The sequence below is a fragment of the Arvicanthis niloticus genome, chromosome 11, assembly GCF_011762505.2.
Source record: "Arvicanthis niloticus isolate mArvNil1 chromosome 11, mArvNil1.pat.X, whole genome shotgun sequence".
NCBI lineage: Eukaryota > Metazoa > Chordata > Mammalia > Rodentia > Muridae > Arvicanthis > Arvicanthis niloticus.
Window position 1 is genome coordinate 26,271,650 of NC_047668.1, and position 19,310 is coordinate 26,290,959.

The 19,310-nt window shown below is 41.8% G+C and overlaps 1 protein-coding gene across 4 annotated transcripts in view; it reads right to left on the bottom strand.

The window, feature by feature from the left end:
• Positions 1-19,310, bottom strand: part of Dock4 (dedicator of cytokinesis 4) — a 400,837-nt gene that overhangs the window by 14,444 nt on the left and 367,083 nt on the right. For all 4 annotated transcript variants that reach the window (XM_076941952.1, XM_076941953.1, XM_034514331.2 and 1 more), the window contains 7 exons: positions 16,630-16,771; positions 15,192-15,358; positions 12,353-12,439; positions 4,232-4,408; positions 3,496-3,579; positions 712-831; positions 267-388 (listed from right to left, as the gene is read on the bottom strand). In XM_076941952.1, coding sequence (XP_076798067.1) covers positions 267-388; positions 712-831; positions 3,496-3,579; positions 4,232-4,408; positions 12,353-12,439; positions 15,192-15,358; positions 16,630-16,771 — 899 coding nt within the window. The remainder of the gene's footprint in view (positions 1-266; positions 389-711; positions 832-3,495; positions 3,580-4,231; positions 4,409-12,352; positions 12,440-15,191; positions 15,359-16,629; positions 16,772-19,310) is intronic.

Genomic DNA, 19,310 nt, shown 5'->3' on the forward strand with positions numbered 1-19,310 from the left:
CTGGCATGGTATAAAACCGAAGGGGGAAAAAGACACATCCTGTTTTGTTTTCTCCTGTTTGCCTCAATATAATCGAATGTTTGAGTTTATTTATTTCTCATGCTGTCGCTGTTTTACCAGGGACAGATGTCTGCAGCTGCCTCATGGCTTAATTATTTCATTAAGAAATACAGAATTTGACAAATTGTACCATAAAGAATGAGAGAACCATTCCAGATTATCTTGCGGGGCTGGCAAATTGCAAGGTAATTCAGGATATGACTTACCTGCGTCTAGGGATTACCCTGGTACCATCTGGACTCATGGAGGCAGGGGCTGAGTTTCTACACACACGAGGGCTTCCATTAGGAAAATGGACAGGGCTGGCCTGAATGCAAGCAGGGAACTCCTAAAGAGGAGGTAAAGAACATGTTTGATTAAAGCAACTGATCTATGAGGTGCTTCAGCCTAGTAAACAGACACCCTCAACATCATGAGTCTACCTAGGGACCAGTTATAAATGCCAGTATTATTGAGCCTTCTGACATGGACATTTGTTTTCATAGAGGGTGGAAAACAGCAGGAATACAACTGTAATATTAGAAGCTCCCTGGCAAATGCTGCAGTGTGGCAGAATAACCAAAAGATGTCACCATTGGATACTTCATCCACAGACTCACAAACAGCAATGGCCTTGGTTAGATCGCTCTACCATGGCTGTTCAGCACACACCTGTATCCCGAAGCTCGATTTCATCACAAAGAACTGGTCCACCAGTTTTTTGTGAAGGGGTCTCATATCTTGAGGTACAAACTTCTCATGCACGGCTAGCCCAAATTCCAGAATCTGTGCCTTGATAACAACAGAAGGAAAGGCACGCATTAGTGACTACTTCTTATGGATGGGGGCCATATATCTTCTCTGACCTGCTACACTAATGAATGGGGGCAACAGTTGCCTTACAGGGAGGTCACAGGATCAAACAAATCCTACATGGGGATTTGAATTTGGGTCTGTCTGGACTCTGCAAACTTGACTTTCCTACTTCATCTTCCTTAAGTATCTCATATCTTTAATGATAAGCCTCTTTAGTGACTATGGGTCCCTGGCCCCCTCATCCCCTTCCTAGGGTGAGTCAGGGAATGGGGCAGAAGCTGTTTCCTGTTTGGATGGTCAAACAAATCTTTCTCAGAATGACACCCTCTCTCCTGCAACAGCCTCCCAATCTAGAGCGTCGAAACATTCTCTAGGGGAGAAAGAGAAGAGGAATAAGCAGGAACCCTGTAGCAGTTGCTATGCTTTTGGTTTTTCTTTAAAAATATTATTCTTGTTTACTTACTATAATTTTCAAGGGATCCTGTCTCAAAGAAAAAGAAATGAGAATAAACATTAAACTTTCCTTTGTTCAACTATCAATAGGGTGTGATGTCTTGGGACTGTATTGACAGCTATTTTCTGCATCTCAGGAAACTGAGATGGGACTGCAGCATCTTCTCCTCTTGATGCCTATCTCTACCTGCACCTTTCCAAAGAGAAAAGCCCTCTGAAACGAACATGAAGGAAACAGTGGAGGGTATGTGACACACAGAGGGAGAGAAGGCCTGGGAGAGGAAGAGATGGGAGGGACCTAAGAGTTCTGACTAACTCAACTGCTGGCCTTCTTCATTTTAAATAGCTTTTGGGTCACCTTTTATTTACTCAGGATAATTTAACTTGGGTCATCAGGCAAGAGACTCCAGCATGGAAATTAGGAAGCTCATTGCAGGAAGCTTGGCCTGTGAGTCAAGGAGAAAGAGGGCTCTACAGAGAAAGATATGAGACATAGCGAGCTGGCTAACACTATCAAGCCCAGCACCTGGTTGGAGCCTTATGAGGCTGTTCTGTGTTGGACCCAAATGGCAATGCTTTATACTTTACCTCCAGTCTTAGAAGTGGGCCATTGAGAAGACAGTGACCATGACCAAGTGGCTCTCTATAACTGAGGCAACTCCTGTAGGATCAGGCAGCTGGATGTATCTATTGAAAATCTCTGTATCAACCAGACAGAGGTCCAGGAAGGATGGTGGCCATTTCAGTTTAACTCCCTATGGTCTTGCAGAAATGATGTGCGATGCCCATGGTTACATGACAGGCATTTGTTTTAACTGTTCTACAGTAGAGCCCTCACATTTCCTAGCCACAGACAGCTCTTTCCATAGGGTCCCATGAACAATACCAGGCATAACATAGTAAAGTCTTTCTAATTTTATTTTCTTGAAAAGTATCTTAACTCTGAGCTGCAGTTTTAATTCTGGGGAAGGAACTTATTTGGGCCAACCCCCCAAAAACATACTTGGAAGGAGACCGCTTGTGAGGTGATGCTCTGACTGATGCTCAAAGAGTTGTTATAAAATCAACCAAAGTTAAGGTCTTTATGCAATCCTGCATAATCACACTGGGAACTTATCTTTTCTTGTAGGTCAAGGTTCTCCCCACCCCACAATAGTCTACTTGCCCTTATTATATAGCCCTGTCTCCCAGCCTGTGTCATCATTTTGTGGATATCTATTGAGCATAAATGGACTAAAATTCATCACAACCCCATTACCTTCCAGTCTAAAACACCATGCTTTTTGATTAATTTCATATTATCAAGTAGGAAGAGATGCTTCTGCCCCAGTCTGTCATACATAACTTTGGTTTTCATGGGAACAAAATTATTATGCAGATTGCCAACTGTTTCTTCTATATCAGAGGTTTGCAAACCCTTTTCAGGCAACCATCAACAGGGGCATAGCCAGCTACAGAACACTTAGGACTCTTGTTCTCAGGTCTTTTTTTTTTTTTTAAGATTTATTTATTTTACATATGTGAATACACTATAGTTGTCTTCAGACACACCAGAAGAGGGCATCAGATCCCATTACACATGGTTGTGAGCCACCATGTGGTTGCTGGGAATTGAACTCAGGACCTTTGGAAGAGCAGTCTTAAGAGCAGTCTCTTAACCACTAAGCCATCTCTCTAGCCCTTGTTCTCAGTTCTTAATGGCACCAGATAAAAATAAACTGCCTCTTGAAAACAGAAAACGAGGAGTGTACCTAGTTTGTTTATATAATACATCCTCTAGGCTTTTCTGAAAACTTAATACTGCCACAGAGCAAATTCCACTGATTGTCTGCTCTTTCCTATGGCACTTAAGTAACAATCATATTCATTCATGTTCTTATTCAGGATCTTGAGGTGGCCTGAATGTATTTGAGCATAAAATTTTAAGTGACAGGTTAGCAACAGGTCTACAGAGCAAGTCTTAGGGAGGGACATTCAAAGAAACTACGTGAAATGTTACTTATAGGGAACGACTTGTTAAGTTTGCTCTTGGGTCCAAGTGGGAAGAAATTAGCCAGCTGGGTTATATTATAGGTGAATCTGTCGGCTTGACTGCCACTTCAGTTAGTTCATGCAGATGCCTGTAGGTGGGTGTCTGTCAAGGATGCATAGTTAGGCAAGATAGAATGGTTGTTTCTGCAGGCCTACCTGCTCAAGCATCAGCTCTCTTAACCGTGCAATCTTCTCCCCATCTTCAGGGTGACTTAAAATATAGTCTTTGACAAAGAATGCCTAGGAAGAGAAGGGACAGTCAGACTATGCTGGGAGAGTTACCATGGAGGTGAAAGGCACACTTATTATTATTTTTCTAAGGGTTGGCATATGTAGAGTAATGGCATGATTATGAAACATGTTTAGGAACAGATGGAATGACTCCTAACTGTGGGGAGCTGGTCACAGGCAACATTCAGAAAGTCAGAGCACCTCTTGTAAAATATAGAGCAGATCCAAGTTAATAAACTATAGGCATTATATTGTAAAATAAATTGTCTTAAGATTCAATGGTGCTAAGACAGTCTTCTGGCTTATTATAAAAAATAGATGAAAAGTCCACTTAAAAGATCACCAGTCAACCAACCAACAAACACAAGACTAACCCCACAAACTTCTTTGATCAGGCAAATTACCTTAGGTAGACATTTGTTAAACAGTCCTGATCTTCTGACCTCTACACAAACACACTCAAAGTATCTCACCAAGAAGATGAAATCCACAGGCTGCACACATGGCTGGCTACACATTTGTCCTCTGTTATAAAAGACTGCATTTGGGTGGACTGCAGCCATCTGTCACTGATAATGGGCCCATGTTTGCACAAAAAGATTCATAAAACACAAAGACATCTCCACTGACAAGTTCCTGTCCAGCAAGCCTCAGTCCTTACCTCTTGATACCTGGAAACCCCACCATTCACTGCGGCATCTATGACTCCATTGAGGCACATGGTCAAGGGGTTGATATTCTGCATCTGCCTCGTCTGACACTGGCTGATCAGGGTCTTCAGCTGCTGGTTCTTATTTTCTAACACTTCGATGGCATTTTCCAGAGGACTCATTTCTACCTGAAAAGCAAATGAGTATAAATATCTACTGACTTTCACATCATTCAAAACCAAAGATGCAGGGGGGGTGGGGTGGGGTAGGAGGAGGAGGGAACAAGACAGACAAAGCAGATTATCCATCTTATGAATCATCTATGGTCCTTAGTGGCTCCCATCAGTATCTCTTCTGGGAGCCATCCCGTAGCACAGGAAAGGATGTGAAAGTCAAATTACTCCTTCATCAGCAAGGCGTGAAAACAGCAGATAACTATACCCATTGGTGGGAGTGTGGTTTGGGTAACAAGGAACTGTCCATTCTATAACAGCACAGCAATGTTATGCTCTCTTGGGTAGACCCCGAATAATGACCATGTCACTCCTCTAGCCACTTATTTGATACAAAGCAGCATGGGAAATTCAGAGATACATCAGCAGATCTTCTGGTGTCAAAGAGCTTTCAGCCTCATTGGAGAGAGGGGACATATGCCTATACAGACCCCATATGCATTTATAATAGCACCATATGGTGGCACAGGATGGTACACAGTTGGGAGTTACAGAAAACAAGATAATCACATACATTCCAGGATCTATTTCTTGGTACAGAGCCAAATAGAATCATAATGACTTACTGGGTTGGTACAGGGGACCTAATTGTGTCTGTGATCAAAGTGTTTTTTTTTTTTTTCCAATATTTCCATTGTGCTGTTAATGCCACTGACATTCTCTCTGAAGAGAAGGTCTGCCAAGCTCCTAGTGATGAAGCGATTGGGCAGACAGGAAGGAAGCACACTTAGGCACTTGTTCTTTCAGTTAGAGAAACAAATTAGAATAAAAGGTCACTCAGGGCAACCTAAAGAAACACTGAAAAATCATAGAGTGACTCAAGTGTATGAAAATTAAGAATAAATATTAATCAAGAATAATATAAAGGGAAGGGAAGCCAGAACACATGACAGAATAATTTCAATATGTGTAATCAGTGAAGAACCCCTTCACAGAACGTATAAAACTTTGAAACAAGTAAAAAAAAAAAGAAAGAAAAAAGGCAAACAACATAGGAAAAAAACTGGGCAAAACAAAAGACTGAAACAGCAATTTTTGAGAGAAGTACATGTAAATAACCAGTAAATTATAAAATTCCCCCCTACAGTGGCACACATAAATATGGTGACAGCCAGCAAGTGAGCGTGTAACTGTGAGCGCCAGAGCCCTGTTTCTGCTGTGCAAATTGCCTTATTAACTTTAGAAAACAGTTGCAGTATCTATCACCTATCTATGTATGTAAATTATACATAATATTATCTAGAGCTTTATCTATCTCATGGTCCAAAAATCCTATTTGAAGGCGTACATCTAAAGAAAATGGAGCTGGACATATGTACATGTGCAGCTGGGACCATGAACAAAAATGTTTGTAACTTTTCCCCTAATCAGGAATAATATATAGTACTGGGAAGTATTTTTTCATAGTAAATTGGAAAAAAATGCCACAAATAACACTGAGCGAATGAAGCAAATCTTAACAGAGTGCACACGGTTAAGCAAAACTAAGTGGACTGGTTTAGATAAGAATAAAAAAGGGGGAAAGCTAAGCTGGGAAATGCATGCCACAAACATAAGGATACCTTGAGAGGAAAGGCAGGGAACGACTGTCACTGCAGTTTGGAAGGGTACATAAGAAGCCCTTAATGCTGCTCTAGCAGTGATGGATATTTTAAACAACTTGTGATATTAAACCTTAGTTTTGTATGTGCAAACGCCAAGGCTAAAGGAAAGTCTGAGTCTAAACCACTGTAAGTTAACTATTGTCTTCAGAACATAGGGCAGAATGCTGGCTCCAGACAGTGCTCTCAACCTTTCTAATGCTGTGACCTTTCAATGCGGCTCTTCCTGATGTGGTGACCGCCAACCATGATGTGGTGACCTTCAGTGCTACTTCATAACTGTAATCTTGCTACTGTTATGAAACACAATGTAAATATATGTGTTTTCTGATGGTCTTAGTCAACTCCCAAAGGGGTCATGACTCAAAAGTTGAGAATTGCTCCTTAGGGGCTCTGGATGGGGAAGAGCTGTGTTTGAAAAGACACAGACAGAAGGAAAGACTTGAAGAGATCAGTTACTCAACAGCTGCAATAATCAGCCCTGTTACTATGTACTCAAAAGGGATTACAAACACTTTAATGAGGTGTTTGTACTATAATAAAATGAAAAACACTTTTACAAATTCTAATACTAGTAACTCAGGAATTTTGTGAACATCGCATAAGATATAAAGAACTTGTGTAGAATACATGAACTTCAGAGAATATTCTCAATATGTATTTGAGACAAAGTATAAATAATTCACAATGTTGGAGAAAATGGAACACAGGGAAGGAATTGACTATCCGCACAAGAGCCAGAATGAGTAAATACACTACTGAGAATCTTCACCAGCACTCAGTAAGTAACTGATATAGGCTGCCATGTTTTCCTGTCAGGTCAGAAAGCAAAGAAGGTGTCTGCGAGGAAGACACTAAGCAACTGGCCCATGGTCCGGCCACTCCTCTTCTGGAGGAAGGGTCTTTGAGGAAGTGAGAAGGAAGCACTCCCAGCTGACCAAGCCTTCATGTAAATGTACTAAGAGTAACTGCCAGGAGGAAGACATATAATCTCTGGAGCCCTGTAGTAGGAAGTCAGTAGCAGGGCTTCTTAAGTAGAGAAACCCAGACTCTAACACAGTGTCCCTGAGAGGTTTCTAGCTAACCCTCTGGAGAACGACATGCAGTGTCTCCTATTGTACATTTAAAACCGGGGAGCCCTATGAACCCCATTTATAGCTTTCATGTGTGATCCTAAATTGTTACCATTGCTGTGAGATAGAAAGATGGCAGATGATGCTTCAATCTCTGAAATGTTGGGAGCATCTGGCACCACATTAAATTATTAATAAAGCTTGATGCTAGGAAGAAACATGGAGGAGTGAAGTCTGCTTGGCTCAAAAGAAACATCTCTATAGGTAAGTAAGGAGGATGCAAGAGGCAATTGAACTCCTGGAGCCCAAGTGCAATCATAAAGCAATTGAAAATAAATAATAAAATTAAGAGGAATAATTTAATAACAATAGCTGCCATGGAGTAACACAAAAGAAACACACTTCAATCTATGTCCCAAGCAGTCTTCCTGTTACTCCCTAGAGGGTGCTAGAACTAATTCATTTTGAAAAGAACATTTTATTTCCTTTCTTATATATCATAGTAATAAAATATTTGATAATAGATATTATTTTATAGAAATATTGCAATGAGTAAGTAGAGATAAATGATAGAAAATCAAAATACATTTATTTAGTGTGTGTGTGTTCACATGCATACATGCATGCCATGTTGTGCACCTGGAGGTCAGAGAACAACTTGAAAGAGTTGGTTCTTTCTTTCTAGCATGTGGGCCCTGGGGATTGAACTCAGGTTTTCAGGCTTAGTGGCAAGCACCTTTACCTACTGAAGTATCTTACTGGCCCCCAAATATCAGTATCTCAATCCCTAAAAGATCTGGGCAATGACAACCAATAACCGCTTGTCAATTATTCTCAGTAACATCACAGGAAAAGAGGAGAGAAGAAGAAAGCATGAGAGAGAGGCACAGACTATGAAGTAGTCTTGCACAAACAAACAAAACCCTTCTAAGCCTGGAGGCTTAACTATCAACTTTCAGGAAATGTAGGCCACAGAGAAATATGTTATATGACTCCACTTGGATCAAGACTTAAGAAAATATTTCAAGGCAAACCACTGTGATTTTTTTTTTTTTACAAAAGTATTAAAAAAATGCAAGGGGTGGGGGAATCTGATCTAAAAGCTTCTAGGCGACTCTGAGAAGAACTGAAATGAACATCTAGAGTCAATGGAGACTGAAAAAGAAACTAGAGTCTTGGTGAGGCATAAGGGAACACTAGAAATTTTATAGTCACCACATTATTGTGATTTTTTTTATATATAATAATGATATAGTTGTTTATAAATACACACAATGAGAGTTATGGCTGACACTGCATGTCAGTTGTTATAATATTATCTGGTGTGGTAAGTCCTTAGAAGTGCAGATAAAACAATGGGTTTCTTTCCTAGCTGCTGAACACGACAAATTAGGATTGCTATACATTTCCTGTATTGTTTTTGTGTGATACAACTAAGTTTCAAAGGTTAACTGGCACCCAAGTCCTGAGAGTGTGAAGCAGGGGTTGAGGCAGGCAGGAGGAGGCTTCTTACACGGGCTAGACCAGAAGCCTAGAGCAGTAGTGAAGCACTAGATGGCGCTGTTAGCAGGGCTGGAAGAGACATACGTACCTATATTTTTTTGTTGAGTTTGTTCTTTGACAATTTTATACGTATATAATGTATAGCTTGATGACTACAAACAGAAGCCTTTCTAATCTCCCTCACACCTCTATCATTCTATCCTGCCTTTGAGTACCCTGCCCATCATGTTTTTTCTTTTTGTTGATTGTTTACTATTTATTATTATTATTAACATTTATTATTATTATCATTATCATCATCATCATCATCATCATCATCATCATCATCATCCTCTAAGTTTAACTAGGATTATCTGAATGACCATAGGATTGGAGTCACTGGGCCTGGTAAGCTCCTTAGTGGGCACTGAAATGAAGAATGACTATCCCTTCCCTAGAATCCATTACTAGTTTAGCAGGGTGGGGTAGGACTCCATAAACCCATTCCTGAATTATGGCTGAATGCTGATAGACCCAGTCTTGTATAGGTTCATTACAGGAAGCCACAGTTCACGAGTGTGCCAGGCCCAGCAGACAGCAGCATTCCACAGCCCTTCTCCTTATCTTACATTCCTCTGCAACTTTCTTTTAGCCGTAGTGGGGTAGTATCAATGTCCTGTTTAGGGCTGGGAGCGCAACTGTTACTTACAGTCAGCACCTTGCACAACCCTGGGTCTCTGCATTTGCCAGTTTATTACAGTCAGGCTTCTATGGCTATGGTTGGGAGTAGCACTTTTATACATGGATATAACCACAGATATTTAGAAGGCAGCTTGGTAACATGACAGTTTAGCTAAACAGGAATAAGTTCAGCTCTAAGGCCTAAAACCTCCTCAGGCATGTATTGGGGAGGGGTGGGTATACTGCACTGAATATGACTTCCCCCTTGTGGAGGGGGCATCAAATCCACATTGAGATTCCATCTCACCAGAATCAGAACAGCTTTCATAAAGAACACACTCTTGTTAGGGTGTGGGGAAAAGAGGAAGCCTTACTCACTGTTGGTGAGCGTAAACTGACACAGCCACTATGGAAATCAGTGTGGAGGTTCCTCAAAAAACCTAGAGACAGAACTGCCATATGACCCACTACTGACCAGATACCCAATGGACGCTACATCTTGCTTCAGAAATACTTGCTCAACCATGTTCACTGCTGCTCTGTTCACAATAGCTAAGAAGTGGGGTCAGCCTTGATGGCCATCCACTGAGGAGTGGATAGTGAACATGTGTCCATATACACAGTGTATTTCATCCACCTGTAGAGAAATGTACATTTAGGAAGTCTGCAGGCAAATAGATGGAACTTATACCGAGGCTCAGAAAGCTAAACACTGCATGCTCTCTCTCATGTGTAGTCTAGCTTCAAGCCTTCAGATCTGTGTGATTAACCTGGAGTACGTGCAGAAGCAATGGAATAAGATAAGGGCTATTGGGTGGGGAAATGCCTTTAGGGAGTAGGGAAAGCAACACAGAGATATGGCTATACAGATTGTCAGGGTGGAAAGTTTAAGGGATGGGTGTGGATGGACAGAGGAGAGAGGGAAGAGAAAGGTTAACCAACCAACACTAAGATGTATGGAGATGCTATACTGCCATTCATAGACACACAGTACTTTTTAGGCCAATGTAAAACAGATGTTAAAGAAGAGTTCAAAGCGCCCTATCCCAAATATTTGGCTAGTGCTGCTGCTGCATGCTGAGAGTCACCAAACAAACCCCTTGTGTCAGGTAAGAGATATCTCTTGCTGAACTGTTGGTCAAAGAAGCCCTGCAGGCTTGTGAAATACAGGTTTTCTTTGTTCTTCTTGGTTGGCCATCAGAACTAGCTGATAAGATCCCACTGCTAAAGACATCGTGACACACCATTGTAAGCAGTAGAGAAATCAAGTGAGAACTAAGCTGCCTGCTTCCTCCCTGTATGCTGGTGTTCCTCGTGCTGGAAAATGTTCTACACGCCGCTGGGGAAAAGGTATTAATGGGCTTTCCTTAGTCATGAACTCCATGATCAAATGGATCTTGAAGCCATCTGTTCGCCTGCAGATTCTAGCATGGCAGATAAGAAATTTCAATTCATTTTTTCTGTATTGAGTACCTGCTATGTTCTTGAAGTCCCTATACAGCAAGAACCAAGCCAGTGAGCTGACAACTCTAATGGATCATGGATCGTTCCAGGTAGCAGGAACAAGAGAGCCACACGGAGGTTGCTGAGAGTGGGCTGTACTCAGGGAACACAGGAGCCCAGTTTGACTTGTTATGTTAGAACATAAGATTACATATTCTAAGAAAGTAGGCAGCTGATGTTTGAAAGGCTGTGTTTAGTTATTTCTCCCTTTATCATTATCAGCATGCTATTTCTCATGAGTGGTATGTGTGTTGTTTCCTGGGCTAGGACCACTGGTGAATCTTCATAGGATTTAACATTCCGGGTTGTATGGATCTGAAAAGGCTCTCTGAATCATTAATGCAGTTTGGGTGACTAAGAACACTGCCGTGGGTTGAGCTTTTGCCATTCTGTAGGATTCGTAATAATAAAATTTTCTGAGCAGTGTGTGGCAGCCTCCCTTCTTCTATGAAAGGCACTAAGGTATGCTATACCAGCAATCAACATTGGCGGACCCCTGACTCAGATTGTACAAAGATATAACTGGACTAACATAATCTCATGATTTGGGTTTAGATTCCTTAGGGAGCCACATTAATATTTTGGCATTGTAAAATGAAAAACTCATTCAACCCTTAGCATTGAACATGATAAGCTGGTCTTAAATTCTGAGAGACTTTTGTAGGAGAGCCATTCTGGAAAAAAACATTTTTGGGGAAAGCTACTTTTATTTGTTTATCAACAAAGTAAGGTATTGTTTGCATGATAGATTTACAACTGATGTATTATATTTCAAACAGAGTATTAGGTCAATCCAAGGGCCAGGCTCAGAGCCATAATGGATGTGGAAAAGGAGAAGGTAAAGATCCTGGGAGGCGGGGATACTATGGCCGCCATATTGAAATGCAGTAGAGGCAGACACCAGGGTGTAGTACCAGCCTTGTTGCAGTCAGCTACACCCTCCCATTTCTCTTCATTTGGAATGGAAGCTGCAGTGGTGCCTGGCAACCAGAGATTCTTGAGAGTTGAGGTAATCAGATTCTGTAATGGTCTTTTTACCTGAAGCTCCATCCAGGCTTGCTCAGCTTCTTTCACTGTCCCTCTCACTGCAGATCAAAACAGCACTCCAGGTTTTACATAAGCTTTATATCAAAGGGCTTCAGATTAGCATCATTTTGCCAACAAGAAAACTAAGGCTCAAAGAGAGCAACAGAGCTGGTTTTTGGGATACCCACGTCATAACTCTGACATGATGATTGCACAAGAAAACAGGCTGCCCTCTTAGCTTTGGACCGCCACATGGTAAGCAATGAAGATCACAGATCCAGCACCGTGGGGACAGTTGGCATGCTGGCTGGCACTCTGAACTCCAACATGTTGTTTTCATACTCTGCAACCAGAATTGCTTTAAAGTTTTCTGGTTGGTTGAAGCAGGACATCAACATTTACCTTCAATCAATACCTTAGGTAATGCAGTCAGAACTGTGAGGGAACCCAGGAAATGAAAGAGCACAAGCAAGTAGTAGTGGGTTCAGTGACCAGGGTGTGAATGATTGTTGGGAGGGTGCTACGCTACTTACCACTTCACGCTTTTCCACTTCGAACCAGCGGGAGATGCCAGGTAAGCTCTGCACCAAGTACAGCGATGTTCTTTCCACCCAGAGACTCTGCCAAACAACACAAAGTCAGTTTCTACATCATCCTTCTCTCTAGGCCCTGAATGGTGACATATCTGAGCAGGTGCTGCTTATTTCCTGCAGCCTTGCTTTAGTCTTCCCTGGAACACTTGTGAAACAATCCAGTTAGTAATTCTGCACACTGCCTAAACCTTTTTTTTTTTTTTTTTTTTTCTATGAGGAGCAAATGAACACAGGCTTTAGAAAGCAAGGGCCAGAATACAATAGCAAGCTTTTCCACTGTTTCCCCCAAATGTGACTTTAACCCCTTCACTCACTGAGGTTCAGCCATTTTCATTTAGAAGGGGCAATAGTATGAGCTATCAAGACAAGGTTAGGGTATCAGTAATGCAAAGGGAGAGAGGACTTTAGAAATACATGGCTTGAACCTTCTGTTTGAAGGTGAAGACTTTAAGCTTTAGAAGGACTCTTGACTCCCTCAAAGCCACATTCTAATTACCAGAAGGGCTGGCACTAACACCCACACCCAGCGCCTCATTTCCTCTCCATTCTCGTATGTACTTCTGGTGGTGAGTGGAACTGCTTTAACTCAGAGGCACCCGTGTACGTTGAGTCAGACTCTGTCTAACTAGGAACCAGCTCCTCGGGGACACATGAAACACAGCTGCTTTTGGCATGCGCCCCTGCCCTGTTCATGAGCCCTTGCCCTGACAAGACTTTTCCTTTATTAACCAGATTTGGAATTTATATTTTTACCATTGTTATTTAGTGTGTCAACAACAGTAACAGGAACTTGACAACATTCCTGGAACTGTACCATTTACTCAGGCTACAGAGGGGTTAAAAAGAGGATGACTTTCCACCAGGCCAGAGCTCCTGAGATGACTGCAGAATGGGAAGAGCTTGGGGGAGTCCCATGATGACAGGGAGGCAAGCAGAGACGAGCTCCAGGGATGAAACAGATGCTCACGGTGTGCATAGGATGCAGGTACTCATGCCACTGTGGGGGACCAGGATGGCAGCTGAGCCACAGACAAGTGAGATGGATTTTACAGAGTGAAGAGTTCACCGGGAGTGGGTGGGGGCAGCTGTGCAGGCAGGAGGCTGCCTACACAGCCTTGGAGCTGTTCGTGAGAGAGTGTGACAACCAATAGAGAGAGGGTGGGTGCTGCTCGAGCCAACAGGGAGGGTGGGTAGGCGGACCGAGAGGTGGGGAGGGGATGATGGGGCACAGTTTGGAGCCAGATTCTAGGAAAAGGGAGCCTAATTTAACTTTACCCACCCCAGTAAGGTATATTGTTGAACAGGAGAAAATATGGTACAGTAGAGAAAGCAAAAGAAGGGAAAGTTGGAAGACAAAGGTTCCAGTACTGAGGCTAAAGGTCACAGGCATGTGACTCTGAGGAGGCCAACTGTATGACTCTAGTGCGTCCAGGATTGAGGACCAGAAGCCACTGCAAGTAGAAGGGACTGTATACAACCAGTCAGCTCTTTAGTAGAAGGGACTGTATACAACCAGTCAGCTCTTTAGTTGGCCTGGAGGAGGAAAAATTAGAAATATGCAGAAAGGACTAGAAAATGATTGTGGTTCTTTTCAGTAATATCTCAGTGTTGTTTTCCAATGGTCTCTTTAGTAGTGTTCAATCCACAGGGAGAAGGAAGACCCAGAGAAGAGGCCAGTGTGGCAGGCTGCTGGGACAGTTGGCTGGTTCTAGTCTTTTTTTTTTAAAAAAATAAAATAAAATATATATATATATATATATATAAATAATTTGTGATTAGATTTCCGAAGAGATCTACAGTAAATGTATATCAACTTTACCACAAAGGCCCATTTTAAGAATTCAGTCCTCTTGGAACGCTGCAGAGCTACCACATCTGCTCCTGCCTGGCAGTAACCTCTGGCAGCACTGGGAAACCACTGGGCCAGGATGGGTGGGTCAGCATTATGTAAGACTGATAGTGTCAGGAGCAGTGGCTAGAGTATTTGTTGTAAGAGATGCTAAGCAACAGACCCACAGGAATAAGCTCATTTTGCAATTTTGTTCAGGTCTGAATGCCAAGCGACAGGGATCTAGTCTTCCCATCAAGGTTTTCAAGGAAAGGGATGGTCAGAAGCGATTTATGAATAGATATTCAGATATCCTTTCCTCAGTGGGGCTTCGAGAACTTCCTGACTGGGAGCATTTTAAACTAGCAAGGCACGCTGGAGCTGCTGAGAGCAGACAGCCTGGCACATGCAGATGCCAGGATTAGCATTTACTCTGGTCCTCATCTCAGAATCCTAATCACACTGTTGTAATGAGGACTAGAGCAAAGAACAGAACAGAGCATCCCCACTGTATCAACAGTGTGCCCACATGGCCTCTTTTCAGTTCTCCCTGGCTTACTTCTTGGTTTTTCTTTTCTCTGTACATCCTTGATGTTAGAACACACAGGCTATTCCCACAATGGTTCACCATGAGTGGACACCAGGACTGAGTTCAAACATGAGTTTAAAGGTTGGTCTAAGTACCACTGGTATTGGAACTGCCATAGGGAAGATGATTTCAAGACCCACTCCTAGATTTACTCAGACTTTCTGAGCTGGGGATCAAAAGTCTTCTTGCTTAGAAAATGTTCCCCATCACTTGGAAATACTGCAGAGTTGAGAAGCTACTAGAATAAAAGAATTCTAGACCCTTTGTTGCAGTCACGTGACATTATTCTCAGTTAAAGAATCAGAGAGTTTAGTCTAGGAAAGCATTTGAGGAGGCAGCATGTTACAGAAGCTGTAGGGTACCTTGAATTCATTCTCCTTGTCTTTTGTGCCTTTGTGGAATGGTCTGTCATAGCGGAACTTCCAGATGTGATTCACTTTATAGAAGCTTTTGATGTTGTCCGGAACCCCCTCTCTCTGCAGTACCTCCTGGCTCTCTGGAATGGGAGTCACAGCATATATCTGCAAGTCTAAGATTAAAGAGTCAAGGAGGGAACCTGGCTTGTCAAATGGCAAGGCAGTCTGGCATTCCATTCCAGTTGAAGTCATTTAAAAATTGCCCAGAAGCTATGAATAACACACGTCTAAGCATGCCTTCAACGTCATGCCTTGATCTAGTCCGAAGAGTTTGATTCTGACAGGACATCTGCTTGGCATTTCTGTAACCTGTGAATTTACAGCTTGCATTAGTGGTGTTGGAGAGGGATAGCTGGGCTTGGGTTTTCAGAGTCAGAATATAACCTACCTCTTGTACATGAGACACTTTGAACATCAGTCTGTTCATGGCTCCGAACATTCATTTATAACGATATGGAATGACCAGAAGCAGTAAGCAGAGCACTGACAAGGATTTACACCTGCCAAGTGTTGCTGTGACCCCAGCCTTCTGAAGTATGGTATCCATTCTTCAAAGCCAGGCATAGATAAGCTGAGTGGTAGCTGTACTTCCCACTTTAAATACTACTTTGTTTATATAGTTACTTCCTCTCCAGAGAAACAGAGCAAATATTTTTCTTAAACAATTTGTTTTTCTGACATTTAGGTTCTGCTTTGAAAGTATATCCATAATAGCACTGAGAGTTTACCTGATTTTCTTTAAAACAACTGGTTTTAGATGGATTTAGAAGAACTGATGGGTGAATTGCCTTTGTGTCTAAGGCCTTCATACTTCCATTTTAATTGGTTTTTTTTTGTTTGTTTGTTTAGATATGTTTACATGGGGGGCTGTGAATTATATGCTATTACTAAGTCAGAGTTCAGAATATCATAGCTGAGACACCTCCTGCCCCACCCAGGATACTGGAGACACCTCTTTTTCTTCCTTTCCTCACTCCACAATTAAAGTAGAAGGGATGGAGGAAGTAGAGGAGGTGCCATTGTGAACACAATGCTACCACTTCCTTGAACTGAAAGAGTTTCCATAGGAAGTCAGAGGAAAGCTGTTCTTTGGGAAATCCAGTAAGAAAGAGCTGCAGAAGAGTCAATTTGCAGGAGTGTCAATCAAAAAAGAGAAAGCTCCATAGCAGATGTTTATGGCATTTCTTTCCAACTGACTCTGTGATAACAATTAGAACAATTACATTCTGTTCAGAAGGCACCAAGCTAAAACCAGGATGGTGAGAACTAGGAAGTCGAGGGGGGCAGCACTTGAAAAGGGAGCAGTGGACGCAACACTCCACAGGACAATGTCCTGTAGCTAACAGCAGGTACCACCCAACCAGGGCCCATCAGGAATGGATACACTGAGCCTCCGCCTGGAAGATGGTCTCGTCAGGCTGGTTGGCATGTTGCATGGCGATGGCATGGGGGAACTCGTTCAGCATTCGCTGTTGGAAGGCCTCCAGTCTTTCGTAGTCATGCCCTCGACATACAAACTCCTTATTCTGTGGGTGCAACCGATAAAGAAATTAGGATTATATAATAAAAAGAAGAAAAAAAACCCACGACTGTGGTAATAACTGACCATATACTCCATGTCATGACACTGCAACAATGATAAAATAAACCATAACTGTCTGAAAACATGCTCGTGAAATAAACATGCTGGGCAAAGGACAAAGGCCTCACTTGTTATGATTTTCACCAGATACAATAGCATGCCTTGAATCCCAGGTTCAGTTGCATGGGGATTCAAGGTCCAAGCAGTGTCTTAAAATGTTGATGGACACATGTTGGAGATGACTTTTATATGATGCACAGCATACCCATACACATAATTTTCCAGTTTCTAAGAGAACAAAGATTTGCAATAACTAAAAATCTGTTCTACTGAATTTTATTCTAAAAGGCTCTGAGATCAGTTTTATACTTCTACTGAGAGGGCAGGCAGATGACCATCTCTAGTCTAGCCTTCAGAAGGATGGAAGGGCCAAAGCACAGAGACTTCTACACCATAACCAGCTTAGCTCAGCTTGCTGGGGCTGGAAATCCTTAGTGGGTTTGAGAGCCTAGCTAAATGTTTACTTGTTTTGTTTTGATCTCTTGTACTATATTCTATTAACTTATTCTAGAGGTCAAGACTCTCATTCAGGTAAGAATGCTGAAGATTAGGGCCAAAAAACTGGCTCAGTGGGTAAAAGCGCTTGCTAAGCCTTACGGCCCGAGTTCAGTATCTGAGACACAGATGGTGGAGAGAACTGACTTCTGCAAATTGTTCTCTGACCTGCATACGTGCAGCAAGGCACCTCTCACCCCAACACATAAAATAAAATGTGGTTTTTTTTTAATGCCAAGAGTGGAGCTGATGAGATGGCTCAATGGTTGGTTAAGAACACGGACTGCTCTTCCAGACATCCTGAGTTCAATTCCCAGCAACCTCATGGTAGCTCACAACCATTTGTAATGGGGTTCAAAGCCCTCTTTTAGGTGTGTCTAAGAGAGTGACAGCATACTCACATACAAAGAACAAGTAAATCTTAAAAGAAAAAAGAATGCCAAGAACTATTTGAGCTAGGCCAGAGAGAGCTGCAAAGATAGAAACATTATCAAAATGTATCCCAATAGATGACTAGTTATGAGTAACCATCCTTGGTAGTTAAATGAACATAAATTACAACTGTTGGACCAAGTTACAGCTGAGACTGCACAGTAGCAAGAGCTGTTCACCCACCCACAGCTCTATCACCGACTCAGTGAGCTTTCCCCATCTCCATGTCCTGGGGGCTGAGATTCCAGGTGTGCATCAATCACGCCAGGTTTAAGCAGTGCTGGAGATGGAACCAAGGACTTCCTGTCAGCTAGACAAACCTTTTACCAACTAAAGCTGTATCTTTAGCACCTGGCTTCAATGAGTTCTTTAGCTTGTGGCAGGGATATATATTTCTTCTGTTTTTGTTGCTGGGTAGTAATCCATTGTGTGGATAAATTACATTTGGCCTGTCCATCCATCACCTGCTAATTCTTGAGTTTTTTTTCCCTACTTTTTGGATGATATAAACAGTGCTGCCATAAACATTTAGATACACACCTTCATGTAAGTGCTTTTAGAGTTCTTTTTTAATGACATAGATGTAGACCCACCCAGTTATGAGCGTTAACACTTTCCATTTATGGGGAAAATAACTACTTAGATTATATAACTGTTTCAATGTACTAGATTTTTAAAATATATCCTGATTAATCAAATAAATGGACATATGGACATTTTAAATCTTAATATTTATTTTTAACTTGGAATTAAAAAAAAAAAAGACAAGAAGAGGCACTCCTTGGGATTCTGAAGTCTACAGTGTTCCTTAGACGCCAAGAGAGGGCAACCCTTCTCTTTCATTTTGAAGTAAAGGACGGTTACATAGAAAAAGGCTTTTTTTTTTTCTTCCAAAAGACCAATGATAGACACATAGAGCGCTTCCAAGCTCCTTCTGAGTTTTAAAAACACATTATCTTTAAAAACTGCTTTTAAAGAAATGTTATGTGTAAGTGAGTGTATGTCACATATTATATTGGTGCCCGAAGAGGTCAGGAACGGGTGTCACATGTTATATTGGTGCCCGAAGAGGCCAAGAAAGGGTCTTGGAGCCAGTGTTAAGGGCAGCTGTGACCTGCTTCACATGGGTGCTGACAACCCAACTAGGGTCCTTCTGGAAAAGCAGCAAGTGCTGTTAACCAGAGCCATCTTTCTAGCCCTTTCATTTACAGTAATTACATGGAGTAGACAGTGATCTAGGGTGTCTCACTGTATGCTTGTAACTAAATCAGATTTTAGTCAGGGATACATGACTGCTTAGTGTGCCTTCAGCACATTTTTTTGTCATGGGCTTTTTCCTCCATAAAAATATAAATAGGTGTATGAAATCACAAATTTGATATAGAAATAAACATATAAATATACTGATATTTACAAATATATGACATATTATACTATTACATTTCCTTCAACCTAAAGGTTATTTTGTTTTCTTCTTACAGTTTAAAGAAACCAGA